This window comes from Zophobas morio, unplaced genomic scaffold (assembly GCF_036711695.1).
Source record: "Zophobas morio isolate AGI-343-1 ecotype UQ-CSIRO unplaced genomic scaffold, CSIRO_AGI_Zmor_V1 ptg000021l, whole genome shotgun sequence".
NCBI lineage: Eukaryota > Metazoa > Arthropoda > Insecta > Coleoptera > Tenebrionidae > Zophobas > Zophobas morio.
Genome location: NW_026972126.1, coordinates 28,081,776 through 28,094,687, shown reverse-complemented (window position 1 = coordinate 28,094,687; position 12,912 = coordinate 28,081,776). Strand labels below are relative to the sequence as shown.

The 12,912-nt window shown below is 35.2% G+C and overlaps 2 protein-coding genes and 1 pseudogene across 2 annotated transcripts; 1 reads left to right on the top strand and 2 right to left on the bottom strand.

The window, feature by feature from the left end:
* The first annotated feature begins 80 nt into the window (after positions 1-80).
* LOC135131849 (cytochrome P450 4C1-like) lies at positions 81-1,938 on the top strand (annotated as a pseudogene).
* Positions 1,939-2,284: 346 nt separating this feature from the next.
* Positions 2,285-3,714, bottom strand: LOC135132113 (antichymotrypsin-2-like). The gene is made up of 4 exons (XM_064060065.1): positions 3,564-3,714; positions 2,732-3,517; positions 2,537-2,687; positions 2,285-2,489 (listed from the first exon to the last, which is right to left on the bottom strand). Exons 1-4 carry the CDS (start codon positions 3,672-3,674, stop codon positions 2,362-2,364), a joined length of 1,176 nt encoding a protein of 391 aa, XP_063916135.1. The 5' UTR covers positions 3,675-3,714; the 3' UTR covers positions 2,285-2,361.
* Positions 3,715-3,932: 218 nt separating this feature from the next.
* Positions 3,933-12,257, bottom strand: LOC135131847 (serpin B3-like). The gene is made up of 5 exons (XM_064059697.1): positions 12,221-12,257; positions 8,687-8,785; positions 4,342-4,556; positions 4,160-4,295; positions 3,933-4,051 (listed from the first exon to the last, which is right to left on the bottom strand). Exons 1-5 carry the CDS (start codon positions 12,255-12,257, stop codon positions 3,933-3,935), a joined length of 606 nt encoding a protein of 201 aa, XP_063915767.1.
* Between the last annotated feature and the right edge of the window lie 655 nt (positions 12,258-12,912).

Below are 12,912 nucleotides of genomic sequence, written 5' to 3'. Positions count from 1 at the left end.
TTACATGCAATTACTCTTCAACTTTATCATTTCGATAACCACAGCAAGAAAGTAAGAAATTAAAACCATTAGTGGTCACGATGGTAAACGAACATGTTCAAAGTTTTTGCCTTGCAACCGCCATATGTCTTGTGGTTTTTCTTCTACTAAGAACTTGGAAAAGAAGACATATTTACTACTGTGCAGCTAAAATTAAAGGACCTCTTGCACTTCCATTAATTGGAAGTGCTTATGTCTTATGGGGTCACACTCAACGTAAGTATGGTCATACAATTTTTTTTTTTTTTGATTCTGAAAGTATCTCAGAGTTATTGGAAACTTTAATTCGTCTAAGTAACAAGTACGGTACCCTTTACAAATTTTGGGAGGGCAGTGATCTGAGCTTTTTCGCTTCGAAACCCGAAGAAGTGCAAATCATTCTCACGAGTTGTTCAGAAAAATACCAGGCCATAAAATACTTGAATCCAGTTTTTGGGAAAGGTCTCCTCACATTACCAGGTTAGTGAGAAATTTACTCGGTCACGTTTCGTTTTATTATTTGTGGTTAGCCCCAGAGTGGAAAATACACCGAAAATTATTACGAGGGACTTTCAGTCACGAAATTTTGAATTCGTTTGTTAAGACTTACGTGTTTTATTCTAACATTATGGTGGAAAAACTTGAAGAGACTCTTGGTAAAGGTTTGATCGATGTGTTCCCGCTTTTTTCTCTATGTATGACGGTTATTCTTTGCGGTAAAAATAAAAACGGAAATCGAAATGTGATTAATCGTTCCATTTTAGACACAATGATGGGTGTTCAAGCTAACACAATGAAGGAAAATGGGTACAATTTAATACTACGAACAGCTAGGTACTTTTTTTATTGTAGTTCCGAACAATAACGAACAATGTGTTCAACGATAATGGTTTTCCAGATTAGGAGAACTAGGTTCTTTGCGTACGGCCAATCTCTTGCTTTATCCAGATATTTTGTGGAATCGAACTTCTATGTCTAAAGAAACACACACAATACTAGAAGAGGTTCAACAATTTATTAAAAAAGTAGGTCAATGCCACCGCAGTAGTACAAATTTTACACCACGCAATTTGTTTAGATCGTCGAAACTAAGAGGCTTGAAAAAGCAAAAAATGTCGCTTGTGCGTCTCAAAAACCCATTTTGTTGAATCGCATGCTAGAATTAGAAGACACTGAAGAAATGTGGGACGAACAAATGTCACTTGAAGAGACTCAAACAGTTCTAGTGGCAGGTGCCGACGCAACAACTCTGACTTTAGGTTACGTCCTCATGATGCTAGGGATGCACCAAGAAATTCAGGTTCTTTTTGCAATCATGTAACCAAAGCTTCAAATCTACATTTTAGACACAAGTACACCAAGAACTAGATTTCGTTTTTGGTGTTAGTAACAGAGACGTCACTTTGGAAGATCTGCTCCAACTACAACTTCTCGAGCGTGTTATCAAGGAAACTTTGAGAATTTTCCCCGTGGCCCCGTTAGTTGGAAAGTACTTAACCAAAGACATTGTGTTGGGTAAGTTCTAGAATTTTTCGTCTGCAGGAACTAATCGATGTTCTATTTTAGAAAATGTTGTTCTTCCAGAAGGCAGTACTGTTTATATCCCCATTATACTTATGTGTCCATCGAGACGGGAATTTGTGGCCGGAGCCTCTGAAATTCGACCCTGATAGGTTTCTGCCAAGCGAAGTGGCCAAAAGGCACCCTTTTTCCTATTTTCCTTTCAGCGGAGGTCCTAGAAAATGTCTGGGTACTAGGTATGCCATGATGGTTATGACAACCGTATTGGCGACAATTTTGAGGCACTACAAAGTTGTGGAAACTGGATATGGTGAAATTTCTGACGTAGAAATGAAAATTGATGTTTCTGCTAAATGTGTCAAAGGTCAAAATGTTAAATTGGAGAAAAGGCTGTGTTAAAGTGTAACATATTCTTAATACAGTTTTTAGTGAATAGGGTCGTGTTTTATTTTTTCTAACAAAAATGCAATGCATAAATTTTAATCGTTAAATATATTTGAATAATTTACAGAGTTTAAAATTACAAACATTATTATAGTTGTTTGTTGTTGTTATAAATTTCGTTACTAATAAAACTGTAATAACATAAAAAAAATTAGTGCAGTCGACACGGTAACGAGCGAATAATTTGAATATCGTAATATACGATGAGTTTTGACGTGGCTTTTTATTGTGTTTGTTGTTATCGACGTATAAACTTTAATTGAAATAAAGACAACAAAATGTTATACTAGAAAAAAGATCGTTGTAAAATGATAAAGTTTTAATGCGTCAGCGATAATATAAAAAACACTTAAAACTAAAATTATAATCAGTCAAGTGTTATTCGTATTCTGGAACCAAAACACGCCCCTCGAAGAGCACAATGTCGTTGATTTTTATATAAAACATAAACGGGTGGTCAGCTACGAAAAACTTAGTCGCTGGTGGAGGCAAACTATCATTACCCTCTACAATCAAAAGATTACATCACCAACTTCCACAACTCCGAACTTACCAATCTCGGTAGCCGCCGCCGCCTCAACTCCAATTTCATTCACATCAATATAAGTCTTCTGTTTAGCTTGACCAATAAAAAGCTCCCCTTGCTCTCCAGCGATTCCACTGAAGTCAGCTTCCACAAAATCAAACGCTTTTTGAACCCCCAGCTACGACACAAACATGTATTTTGACAAACTTGACACGAACCCACCTTTTGTAGAACATCCTTGAAGTTAATAGTACTCTCGATTTTGAACTTTGGCAACACGACTTGAACAAACTCTTGCGTGTACTTTGGAGTAATCAAAGCCTTCTCGATTTGTCGTTCCAAAAGCGCGATTCCGTCTTTCTGGTTTGGTAGCACGAAAGTCATGGTAGCCTCCTCCCCTTGGAACGGAATTTCCAAAATTTGGGCATCTAGTTCGTCACTAGCGTAATAGTTCAGCTGCTCCGATTCCTTATACATGGACAAAGCATCAACGGTACTATCAAGACTAGTAAAAAACTTAGTTTTGTTGGTGAAGACTGGATCAAAAGGTATCGTCCAGTTTCCTTGGAAGTACAAAGCGTTAACCAAGACGATTTTCGTACTACCATCAAGATCGTCAGGTTTCACCAGTTCGTGAATCTTGTCACCCGTATTGTCCTCAACCCATTTATTAATCTCAGCAGCTGCCTCTTCGCTGTCCCCGAACTCGATATTTTGAAAATCGGCCTGATAAACCTCTTTTGCCACTTTTTGGAAATCGTCTTTGATTGCGTAGTTGTTTTCGACGAAGATTTTGTTAGCTGTGGTTAAAGCAATGTAGTCGCTGTGGACAGTTGGAAGGACGGCTCGGATGGCATTCTCGGTTTCTTCTTTGGTGTCTGGGAGGTGAAGGGCGGCTCTGATTTCGTCACCGGTGGCACCTTGGGCTCCCGATTGGGTTAGAGCGACGATGGTTTCGGCCGAAAAAGGGCTAACCACGATGTTGGCAGTGCTTTCGGAGAGAAGTTGCTAGGGACGAGTGTAAGTGGAAGGAAATTGGCAAGTCGGTACTTACAGTGTAGACGTCGCCAGTGAAGAGTCTGCTTCCGGTTGTGAATTCGTCGATTTGACTATCGTCAGCTAGTGCTGCTGCTAGAGCGACGACGAAATAGAAGAGGGTGTGCATTTTCGACGTAGTTCTTGTGTTAGATGACTAAATACAAGTGTCTAGATTGCGGGTTATTTATACAAGATCTAATCTGTTATCACTGGTGGTCGTCATTTTCAGATAGCATACTCAATTAGTGGAAACGTTGTAGTACCTTATCAAAATTAATTTTTGTGTTTAGCTGTCAAACCCGTTTTTACTTTGACGATGATGGTATCAACTTTCGACAGTCAAACCAAACTTGAAGAAATGCTTTTATTTACAACAATTTACATTCTAATATCTAACGCGCCTTCCCACGAACACAATTATCCCTTTGTATTTAATATAGAATAGAAATGGATGGTCGGCCACGACGTTGTGCTCCTCAGTAACTCTCAATTCCACCGAAGTATCTGAAAAAACCCGAATTACTACCACAAACCACAACTGAGAAAACCGTGCTAGAATAATAATCCTAGACCGCTTTCCCACTAAATCCCTACCAGTTGCGATTTACAAACCAACAATAGCTTCCACTCCAGTCTCGTCAGCTTTTATGTAAGAACTTTGCAGAATTCTGTTGGCTCGTAGCTCCCCGGGAACACCTGCCATTCCACTCAAATCAGCACTGTTGCTCCAGATGTTTTGCACCCCAAGCTAAAACCGAACCTAACCTTATTTTCCAAAGCTGCCACTAACTTACCGTCTTCAGAGGAGTTTCCAGAAGAGTGCGCTCAATCTTGAAGCTTGCCGTGGGAAGCGACACTTGCACATACTTTTGACCGAAATCCGTGGTAGCCAAAACCTTATCGATTTGCTTTTCGAGCTCAACGAGGCCGTCTCTGGCGTTTGGAAGCACTATGGTGAAAGTGGTACTCCCGTCGTCAAAAGGCAGTTCCAAAAATTTGGCATCTAGTTCTTAGCTTTCGAGGTAGTTGTATAGAATCGGACCTTGCGTTTTTCAAATCGAAATTTTTAGAAATCTTCAAAAATTCGCATTCCGTGCCGATTTTTTCGAAAAGGTTGCTCCGTGACCATCAACATGCTATATTTTTGGAATCAGCGTGTCGAGATCTACGTCCCTGAATTTTTTCACAATTTTTAGACAACTTTTTTGAAATTGAAATTTTTTCAATTGTCCCCTTCTTCAAATTTCGGCCAAATTTTGACATTTTCGAAACTTAACTAAATACATTTTCTTGTAGTTTTCGAGCTCTAGAACTCACTTCCGGCTTCGTTTCTTTGATAACTGCAACCGTTTTTCCGGAATCGACCGTTGAAATATCGAAATTTTCAGAAATCTTCAAAAATTCGCATTTCGTAGTGATTTTGTTGAAAATGTTGCTCCGTGACCATCAACATGCAATATGTTTGGAATCAGCATGTCGAGATCTACGTCCCTGAATTTTTTCACAATTTTTAGACAACTTTTTTAAAATTGAAATTTTTCCAATTTTTCTTCAAATTTCGGCCAAATTTTGACATTTTCCAAAACTTAACTAAACACATTTTCTTGTAAATTTCGAGCTCCAGAACCCACTTCCGGCTTCGTTTCTTTGATAACGGCAACCGTTTTTCCGGAATCGACCGTTGAAATATCGAAATTTTCAGAAATCTACAAAAATTCGCATTTCGTAGCGATTTTTTCGAAAATGTTGTTCCGTGACTATCAACATGCTATATTTTTGGAATCAGCATGTCGAGATCTACGTCTCTGAATTTTTTCACAATTTTTAGACAACTTTTTTAAAAGTGAAATTTTTCCAATGGTCCCCCCTTCTTTAAATTTCGGCCAAATTTTGACATTTTCGAAACTTAACTAAATAAATTTTCTTGTAGATTTCGAGCTCCAGAACTCACTTCCGGCTTCGTTTCTTTGATAACTGCAACCGTTTTTCCGGAATCGACCGTTGAAATATCGAAATTTTCAGAAATCTTCAAAAATTCGCATTTCGTAGCGATTTTTTCGAAAATGTTGCTCCGTGACCATCAACATGCTATATTTTTGGAATCAGCATGTCGAGATCTACGTCCCTGAATTTTTTCACAATTTTTAGACAACTTTTTTAAAAGTGAAATTTTTCCAATGGTCCCCCCTTCTTCAAATTTCGGCCAAATTTTGACATTTTCGAAACTTAACTAAACACATTTTCTTGTAGATTTCGAGCTCTAGAACTCACTTCCGGCTTTGTTTCTTTGATAACTGCAACCGTTTTTCCGGAATCGACCGTTGAAATATCGAAATTTTCGGAAATTTTCAGAAATTCGCATTTCGTAGCGATTTTTTCGAAAATGTTGTTCCGTGACTATCAACATGCTATATTTTTGGAATCAGCATGTCGAGATCTACGTCTCTGAATTTTTTCACAATTTTTAGACAACTTTTTTAAAAGTGAAATTTTTCCAATGGTCCCCCCTTCTTTAAATTTCGGCCAAATTTTGACATTTTCGAAACTTAACTAAATACATTTTCTTGTAGATTTCGAGCTCTAGAACTCACTTCCGGCTTCGTTTCTTTGATAACTGCAACCGTTTTTCCGGAATCGACCGTTGAAATATCGAAATTTTCTGAAATTTTCAAAAATTCGCATTTTTTAGCGATTTTTTCGAAAATGTTGCTCCGTGACCATCAACATGTATATTTTTGGAATCAGCATGTCGAGATCTACGTCCTTGAATTTTTTCACAATTTTTAGACAACTTTTTTAAAAGTGAAATTTTTCCAATGGTCCCCCCCTCTTCAAATTTCGGCCAAATTTTGACATTTTCGAAACTTAACTAAATACATTTTCTTGTAGATTTCGAGCTCCAGAACTCACTTCCGGCTTCGTTTCTTGGATAACTGCAACCGTTTTTCCGTAATCGACCGTTGAAATATCGAAATTTTCAGAAATCATCAAAAATTCGCATTTTGTAGTGATTTTTTCGAAAATGTTGTTCCGTGACCGTTAACATGCTATATTTTTGGAATCAGCATGTCGAGATCTACGTCCCTGAATTTTTTCACAATTTTTAGACAACTTTTTTTAAAATGAAATTTTTCCAATGGTCCCCCCTTCTTCAAATTTCGGCCAAATTTTGACATTTTCGAAACTTAACTAAACACATTTTCTTGTAGATTTCGAGCTCCAGAACTCACTTCCGGCTTCGTTTCTTTGATAACTGCAACCGTTTTACCGGAATCGACCGTTGAAATATCGAAATTTTTCAGAAATCTTCAAAAATTCACATTTCGTAGCGATTTTTTCGAAAATGTTGCTCCGTGACCATCAACATGCTATATTTTTGGAATCAGCATGTCGAGATCCACGTCCCTGAATTTTTTCACAATTTTTAGACAACTTTTTTAAAAGTGAAATTTTTCCAATGGTCCCCCCTTCTTTAAATTTCGGCCAAATTTTGACATTTTCGAAACTTAACTAAATACATTTTCTTGTAGATTTCGAGCTCTAGAACTCACTTCCGGCTTCGTTTCTTTGATAACTGCAACCGTTTTTCCGGAATCGACCGTTGAAATATCGAAATTTTCAGAAATCTTCAAAAATTCGCATTTCGTAGTGATTTTGTTGAAAATGTTGCTCCGTGACCATCAACATGCAATATGTTTGGAATCAGCATGTCGAGATCTACGTCCCTGAATTTTTTCACAATTTTTAGACAACTTTTTTAAAATTGAAATTTTTCCAATTTTTCTTCAAATTTCGGCCAAATTTTGACATTTTCCAAAACTTAACTAAACACATTTTCTTGTAAATTTCGAGCTCCAGAACCCACTTCCGGCTTCGTTTCTTTGATAACGGCAACCGTTTTTCCGGAATCGACCGTTGAAATATCGAAATTTTCAGAAATCTTCAAAAATTCGCATTTCGTAGCGATTTTTTCGAAAATGTTGTTCCGTGACTATCAACATGCTATATTTTTGGAATCAGCATGTCGAGATCTACGTCCCTGAATTTTTTCACAATTTTTAGACAACTTTTTTAAAAGTGAAATTTTTCCAATGGTCCCCCCTTCTTAAAATTTCGGCCAAATTTTGACATTTTCGAAACTTCACTAAATACATTTTCTTGTAGATTTCGAGCTCTAGAACTCACTTCCGGCTGCGTTTCTTTGACAACTGCAACCGCTTTTCCGGAATCGACCGTTGAAATATCGAAATTTTCAGAAATCTACAAAAATTCGCATTTCGTTCCGATTTTTTCGAAAATGTTGCTGCGTTACCATCAACATGCTATATTTTTGGAATCAGCATGTCGAGATCTACGTCCCTGAATTTTTTCACAATTTTTAGACAACTTTTTTAAAAGTGAAATTTTTCCAATGGTCCCCCCTCCTTCAAATTTCGGCCAAATTTTGACATTTTCGAAACTTAACTAAATACATTTTCTTGTAGATTTCGAGCTCTAGAACTCACTTCCGGCGTCGTTTCTTTGAAAACTGCAACCGTTTTTCCGGAATCGACCGTTGAAATATCGAAATTTTCGGAAATTTTCAGAAATTCGCATTTCGTAGCGATTTTTTCGAAAATGTTGTTCCGTGACTATCAACATGCTATATTTTTGGAATCAGCATGTCGAGATCTACGTCTCTGAATTTTTTCACAATTTTTAGACAACTTTTTTAAAAGTGAAATTTTTCCAATGGTCCCCCCTTCTTTAAATTTCGGCCAAATTTTGACATTTTCGAAACTTAACTAAATACATTTTCTTGTAGATTTCGAGCTCTAGAACTCACTTCCGGCTTCGTTTCTTTGATAACTGCAACCGTTTTTCCGGAATCGACCGTTGAAATATCGAAATTTTCAGAAATCTACAAAAATTCGCATTTCGTACCGATTTTTTCGAAAATGTTGCTCCGCGACCATCAACATGCTATATTTTTGGAATCAGCGTGTCGAGATCTACGTCCCTGAATTTTTTCACAATATTTAGACAACTTTTTTAAAATTGAAATTTTTCCAATGGTGTCCTTGGCAAATAACATAATATATTGATTACTTAGAGAATGTTTTACGAAAATTTTGTAAATATTTATTTTATAAGACGTACGGACACTATCCAACACCACAGTATGAGCAGAAAGCATTGTTACATCGAATAAATGAAAACTCTCTCTCAAGTAGAAGATATGTGGCGTGTCTAACTTTTCTACAAAAAATAATATTTGGTACAATTAAAAGTGCTGAACTTCTTGGTGAAATAAAAATAAATGTAAACAGAATTATTAGTAGACACTCATTCACATTTTCTTATAAAATTCCTAACACATTTCGTCATTACAACTCGCCTTCTCTAAACTGTTTCAAATTGTATAACTGTGTTAGTGATAAATTTGATATTTTTTTTGATAATGTCTGTAACCGTAAATTTAAAAATATTCTTCTTACTCACTACAATCAGTAATAGCAATTATCTCAGCTGTCAGTATTTGATTATGTGGATCTTTATTGTTTATTTATTATTTTTTTTTGCTCTAATTGTAACAGCATACCTTATTATTTTGTTTTTCCTTTATTATTACTATTATTATTAATTTCGCATATATTTGTATTTTTGTTCCCATAAGGACGTTAAATGTCTGTGGGAAAATAAACTACCATTATTATTATTATTATTATCTACTTCTACTAAATAGTGTAGATTACCAACATATTTTGTAATTATTCCATATTCGACATCCGCAAAAGTTCCTTTTACATAATTTTCGACTGTGTCCGAAAAAAATAAAAAATTCCATAGAATCTCATATTGAAAAATTGAGCTCTTGGAAAAGTTGCCTAAAAATACATCAAAAATTCTAGAATATAGATAGATCTCGACAACTTAATTCAAAAAACATAGTTTGTTGATGGTCCCGGACAAAAATTATAGACGTATTTTCATTTTCAAAATAAAATTTTTAAATATTTATAACAATTATTATCATACGCTATTTTAACGATTCTGGAAAAATTGTAGAAAAATAATAATAATTTCTTACAAAATTTTTATACAGAGCTGTTTTGACGAAACTGTTAAAACTGTCATCTGCCAAAATCAGTCTTGTCTTATCAAATACTAGCCCCGCCCACCCACCCTCTATTTTCTTAGAAGGTATGTTATCTGCAAAATCAGTCTTATCTTATCAAATACTAACCCCGCCCACCCACCCTCTATTTTCTTGGAAGGTTTGTCATTTGACAAAATCAGTCTCATATTAGCAAGTAAGTACAAGCCCCGTCCACCCACCCTCTGTTTTCTTGGAAGATATTTGATTTGCCAAAATCAGTCTTATCTTATCAAATTTCGGCCAAATTTTGACATTTTCGAAACTTCACTAAATACATTTTCTTGTAGTTTTCGAGTTCTAGAACTCACTTCCGGCTTCGTTTCTTTGATAACTGCAACCGTTTTTCCGGAATCGACCGCTGAAATATTGAAATTTTTAGAAATTTTCAAAAATTCGCATTTCGTAGCGATTTTTTCGAAAATGTTGCTCCGTGACCATCAACATGCTATATTTTTGGAATCAGCATGTCAAGATCCACGTCCCTGAATTTTTTCACAATTTTTAGACAACTTTTTAAAAGTGAAATTTTTCCAATGGTCCCCCCTTCTTCAAATTTCGGCCAAATTTTGACATTTTCGAAACTTTTCTAAACATATTTTCTTGTAAATTTCGAGCTCCAGAACCCACTTCCGGCTTCGTTTCTTTGATAACGGCAACCGTTTTTCCGGAATCGACCGTTGAAATATCGAAATTTTCAGAAATCTTCAAAAATTCGCATTTCGTAGCGATTTTTTCGAAAATGTTGTTCCGTGACTATCAACATGCTATATTTTTGGAATCAGCATGTCGAGATCTACGTCCCTGAATTTTTTCACAATTTTTAGACAACTTTTTTAAAAGTGAAATTTTTCCAATGGTCCCCCCTTCTTCAAATTTCGGTCAAATTTTGACATTTTCGAAACTTAACTAAATACATTTTCTTGTAGATTTCGAGCTCTAGAACTCACTTCCGGCTTCGTTTCTTTGATAACTGCAACCGTTTTTCCGGAATCGACCGTTGAAAAATCGAAATTTTCAGAAATCTTCAAAAATTCACATTTCGTAGCGATTTTTTCGAAAATGTTGCTCCGTGACCATCAACAAGCTATATTTTTGGAATCAGCATGTCGAGATCTACGTCCCTGAATTTTTTCACAATTTTTAGACAACTTTTTTAAAACTGAAATTTTTCCAATGGTCCCCCCTTCTTAAAATTTCGGCCAAATTTTGACATTTTCGAAACTTAACTAAATAAATTTTCTTGTAGATTTCGAGCTCCAGAACTCACTTCCGGCTTCGTTTCTTTGATAACTGCAACCGTTTTTCCGGAATCGACCGTTGAAATATCGAAATTTTCAGAAATCTTCAAAAATTCGCATTTCGTAGTGATTTTGTTGAAAATGTTGCTCCGTGACCATCAACATGCAATATGTTTGGAATCAGCATGTCGAGATCTACGTCCCTGAATTTTTTCACAATTTTTAGACAACTTTTTTAAAATTAAAATTTTTCCAATTTTTCTTCAAATTTCGGCCAAATTTTGACATTTTCCAAAACTTAACTAAATACATTTTCTTGTAGATTTCGAGCTCCAGAACTCACTTCCGGCTTCGTTTCTTTGATAACTGCAACCGTTTTTCCGGAATCGACCGTTGAAATATCGAAATTTTCAGAAATCTTCAAAAATTCGCATTTCGTAGTGATTTTGTCGAAAATGTTGCTCCGTGACCATCAACATGCTATATTTTTGGAATCAGCATGTCGAGATCTACGTCCCTGAATTTTTTCACAATTTTTAAACAACTTTTTGAGAGTGAAATTTTTCCAATGGTCCCCCCTTCTTCAAATTTCGGCCAAATTTTGACATTTTCGAAACTTAACTAAATATATTTTCTTGTAGATTTCGAGCTCTAGAACTCACTTCCGGCTTCGTTTATTGGATAACTTCAACCGTTTCTCCGGAATCGACCGTTGAAATATCGAAATTTCCAGAAATCTTCAAAAATTCGCATTTTGTAGTGATTTTTTCGAAAATGTTGCTCCGTGAGCATCAACATGTTATATTTTTGGAATCACCGTGTCGAGATCTACGTCCCTGAATTTTTTCACAATTTTTAGACAACTTTTTTGAATTTGAAATTTTTCCAATGGTCCCCACTTCTTCAAATTTCGGCCAAATTTTGACATTTTCGAAACGTAACTAAATTAATTTTCTTGTAGATTTCGAGCTCTAGAACTCACTTACTGCTTCGTTTCTTTGATAACTGCAACCGTTTTTCCGGAATCGACCGTTGAAATATCGAAATTTTCAGAAATCTACAAAAATTCGCATTTCGTACCGATTTTTTCGAAAATGTTGCTCCGCGACCATCAACATGCTATATTTTTGGAATCAGCGTGTCGAGATCTACGTCCCTGAATTTTTTCACAATATTTAGACAACTTTTTTAAAATTGAAATTTTTCCAATGGTGTCTTTGGAAAATAACATAATATATTGATTACTTAGAGAATGTTTTACGAAAATTTTGTAAATATTTATTTTATAAGACGTACGGACACTATCCAACACCACAGTATGAGCAGAAAGCATTGTTACATCGAATAAATGAAAACTCTCTCTCAAGTAGAAGATATGTGGTGTGTCTAACTTTTCTACAAAAAATAATATTTGGTACAATTAAAAGTGCTGAACTTCTTGGTGAAATAAAAATAAATGTAAACAGAATTATTAGTAGACACTCATTCACATTTTCTTATAAAATTCCTAACACATTTCGTCATTACAACTCGCCTTTTCTAAACTGTTTCAAATTGTATAACTGTGTTAGTGATAAATTTGATATTTTTTTTGATAATGTCTGTAACCGTAAATTTAAAAATATTCTTCTTACTCACTACAATCAGTAATAGCAATTATCTCAGCTGTCAGTATTTGATTATGTGGATCTTTATTGTTTATTTATTTTTTTTTTTGCTCTAATTGTAACAGCATACCTTATTATTTTGTTTTTCCTTTATTATTACTATTATTATTAATTTCGCATATATTTGTATTTTTGTTCCCATAAGGACGTTAAATGTCTGTGGGAAAATAAACTACCATTATTATTATTATCTACTTCTACTAAATAGTGTAAATTACCAACACATTTTGTAATTATTCCATATTCGTCATCCGCAAAAGTTCCTTTTACATAATTTTCGACTGTGTTCGAAAAAATTAAAAAATTCCATAGAATCTCATA

Bases quoted from the DNA above. Each gene is read 5' to 3' on its own strand.
- LOC135132113 (XM_064060065.1), bottom strand. From the start codon at position 3,674: ATGCACACCCTCTTCTATTTCGTCGTCGCTCTAGCAGCAGCACTAGCT. The intron at 3,518-3,563 runs GTAAGTACCGAC...ACTCGTCCCTAG, and splicing joins TCACTGGCGACGTCTACACT to CAACTTCTCTCCGAAAGCAC. The intron at 2,490-2,536 runs GTAAGTTCGGAG...TTTTGATTGTAG, and splicing joins GGCGGCGGCTACCGAGATTG to AGGGTAATGATAGTTTGCCT.
- LOC135131847 (XM_064059697.1), bottom strand. From the start codon at position 12,257: ATGCTTTCTGCTCATACTGTGGTGTTGGATAGTGTCC. The intron at 4,296-4,341 runs GTAAGTTAGTGG...GTTCGGTTTTAG, and splicing joins TGGAAACTCCTCTGAAGACG to CTTGGGGTGCAAAACATCTG. The intron at 4,052-4,159 runs GTTTGTAAATCG...GGGTTTTTTCAG, and splicing joins TGGAGTGGAAGCTATTGTTG to ATACTTCGGTGGAATTGAGA.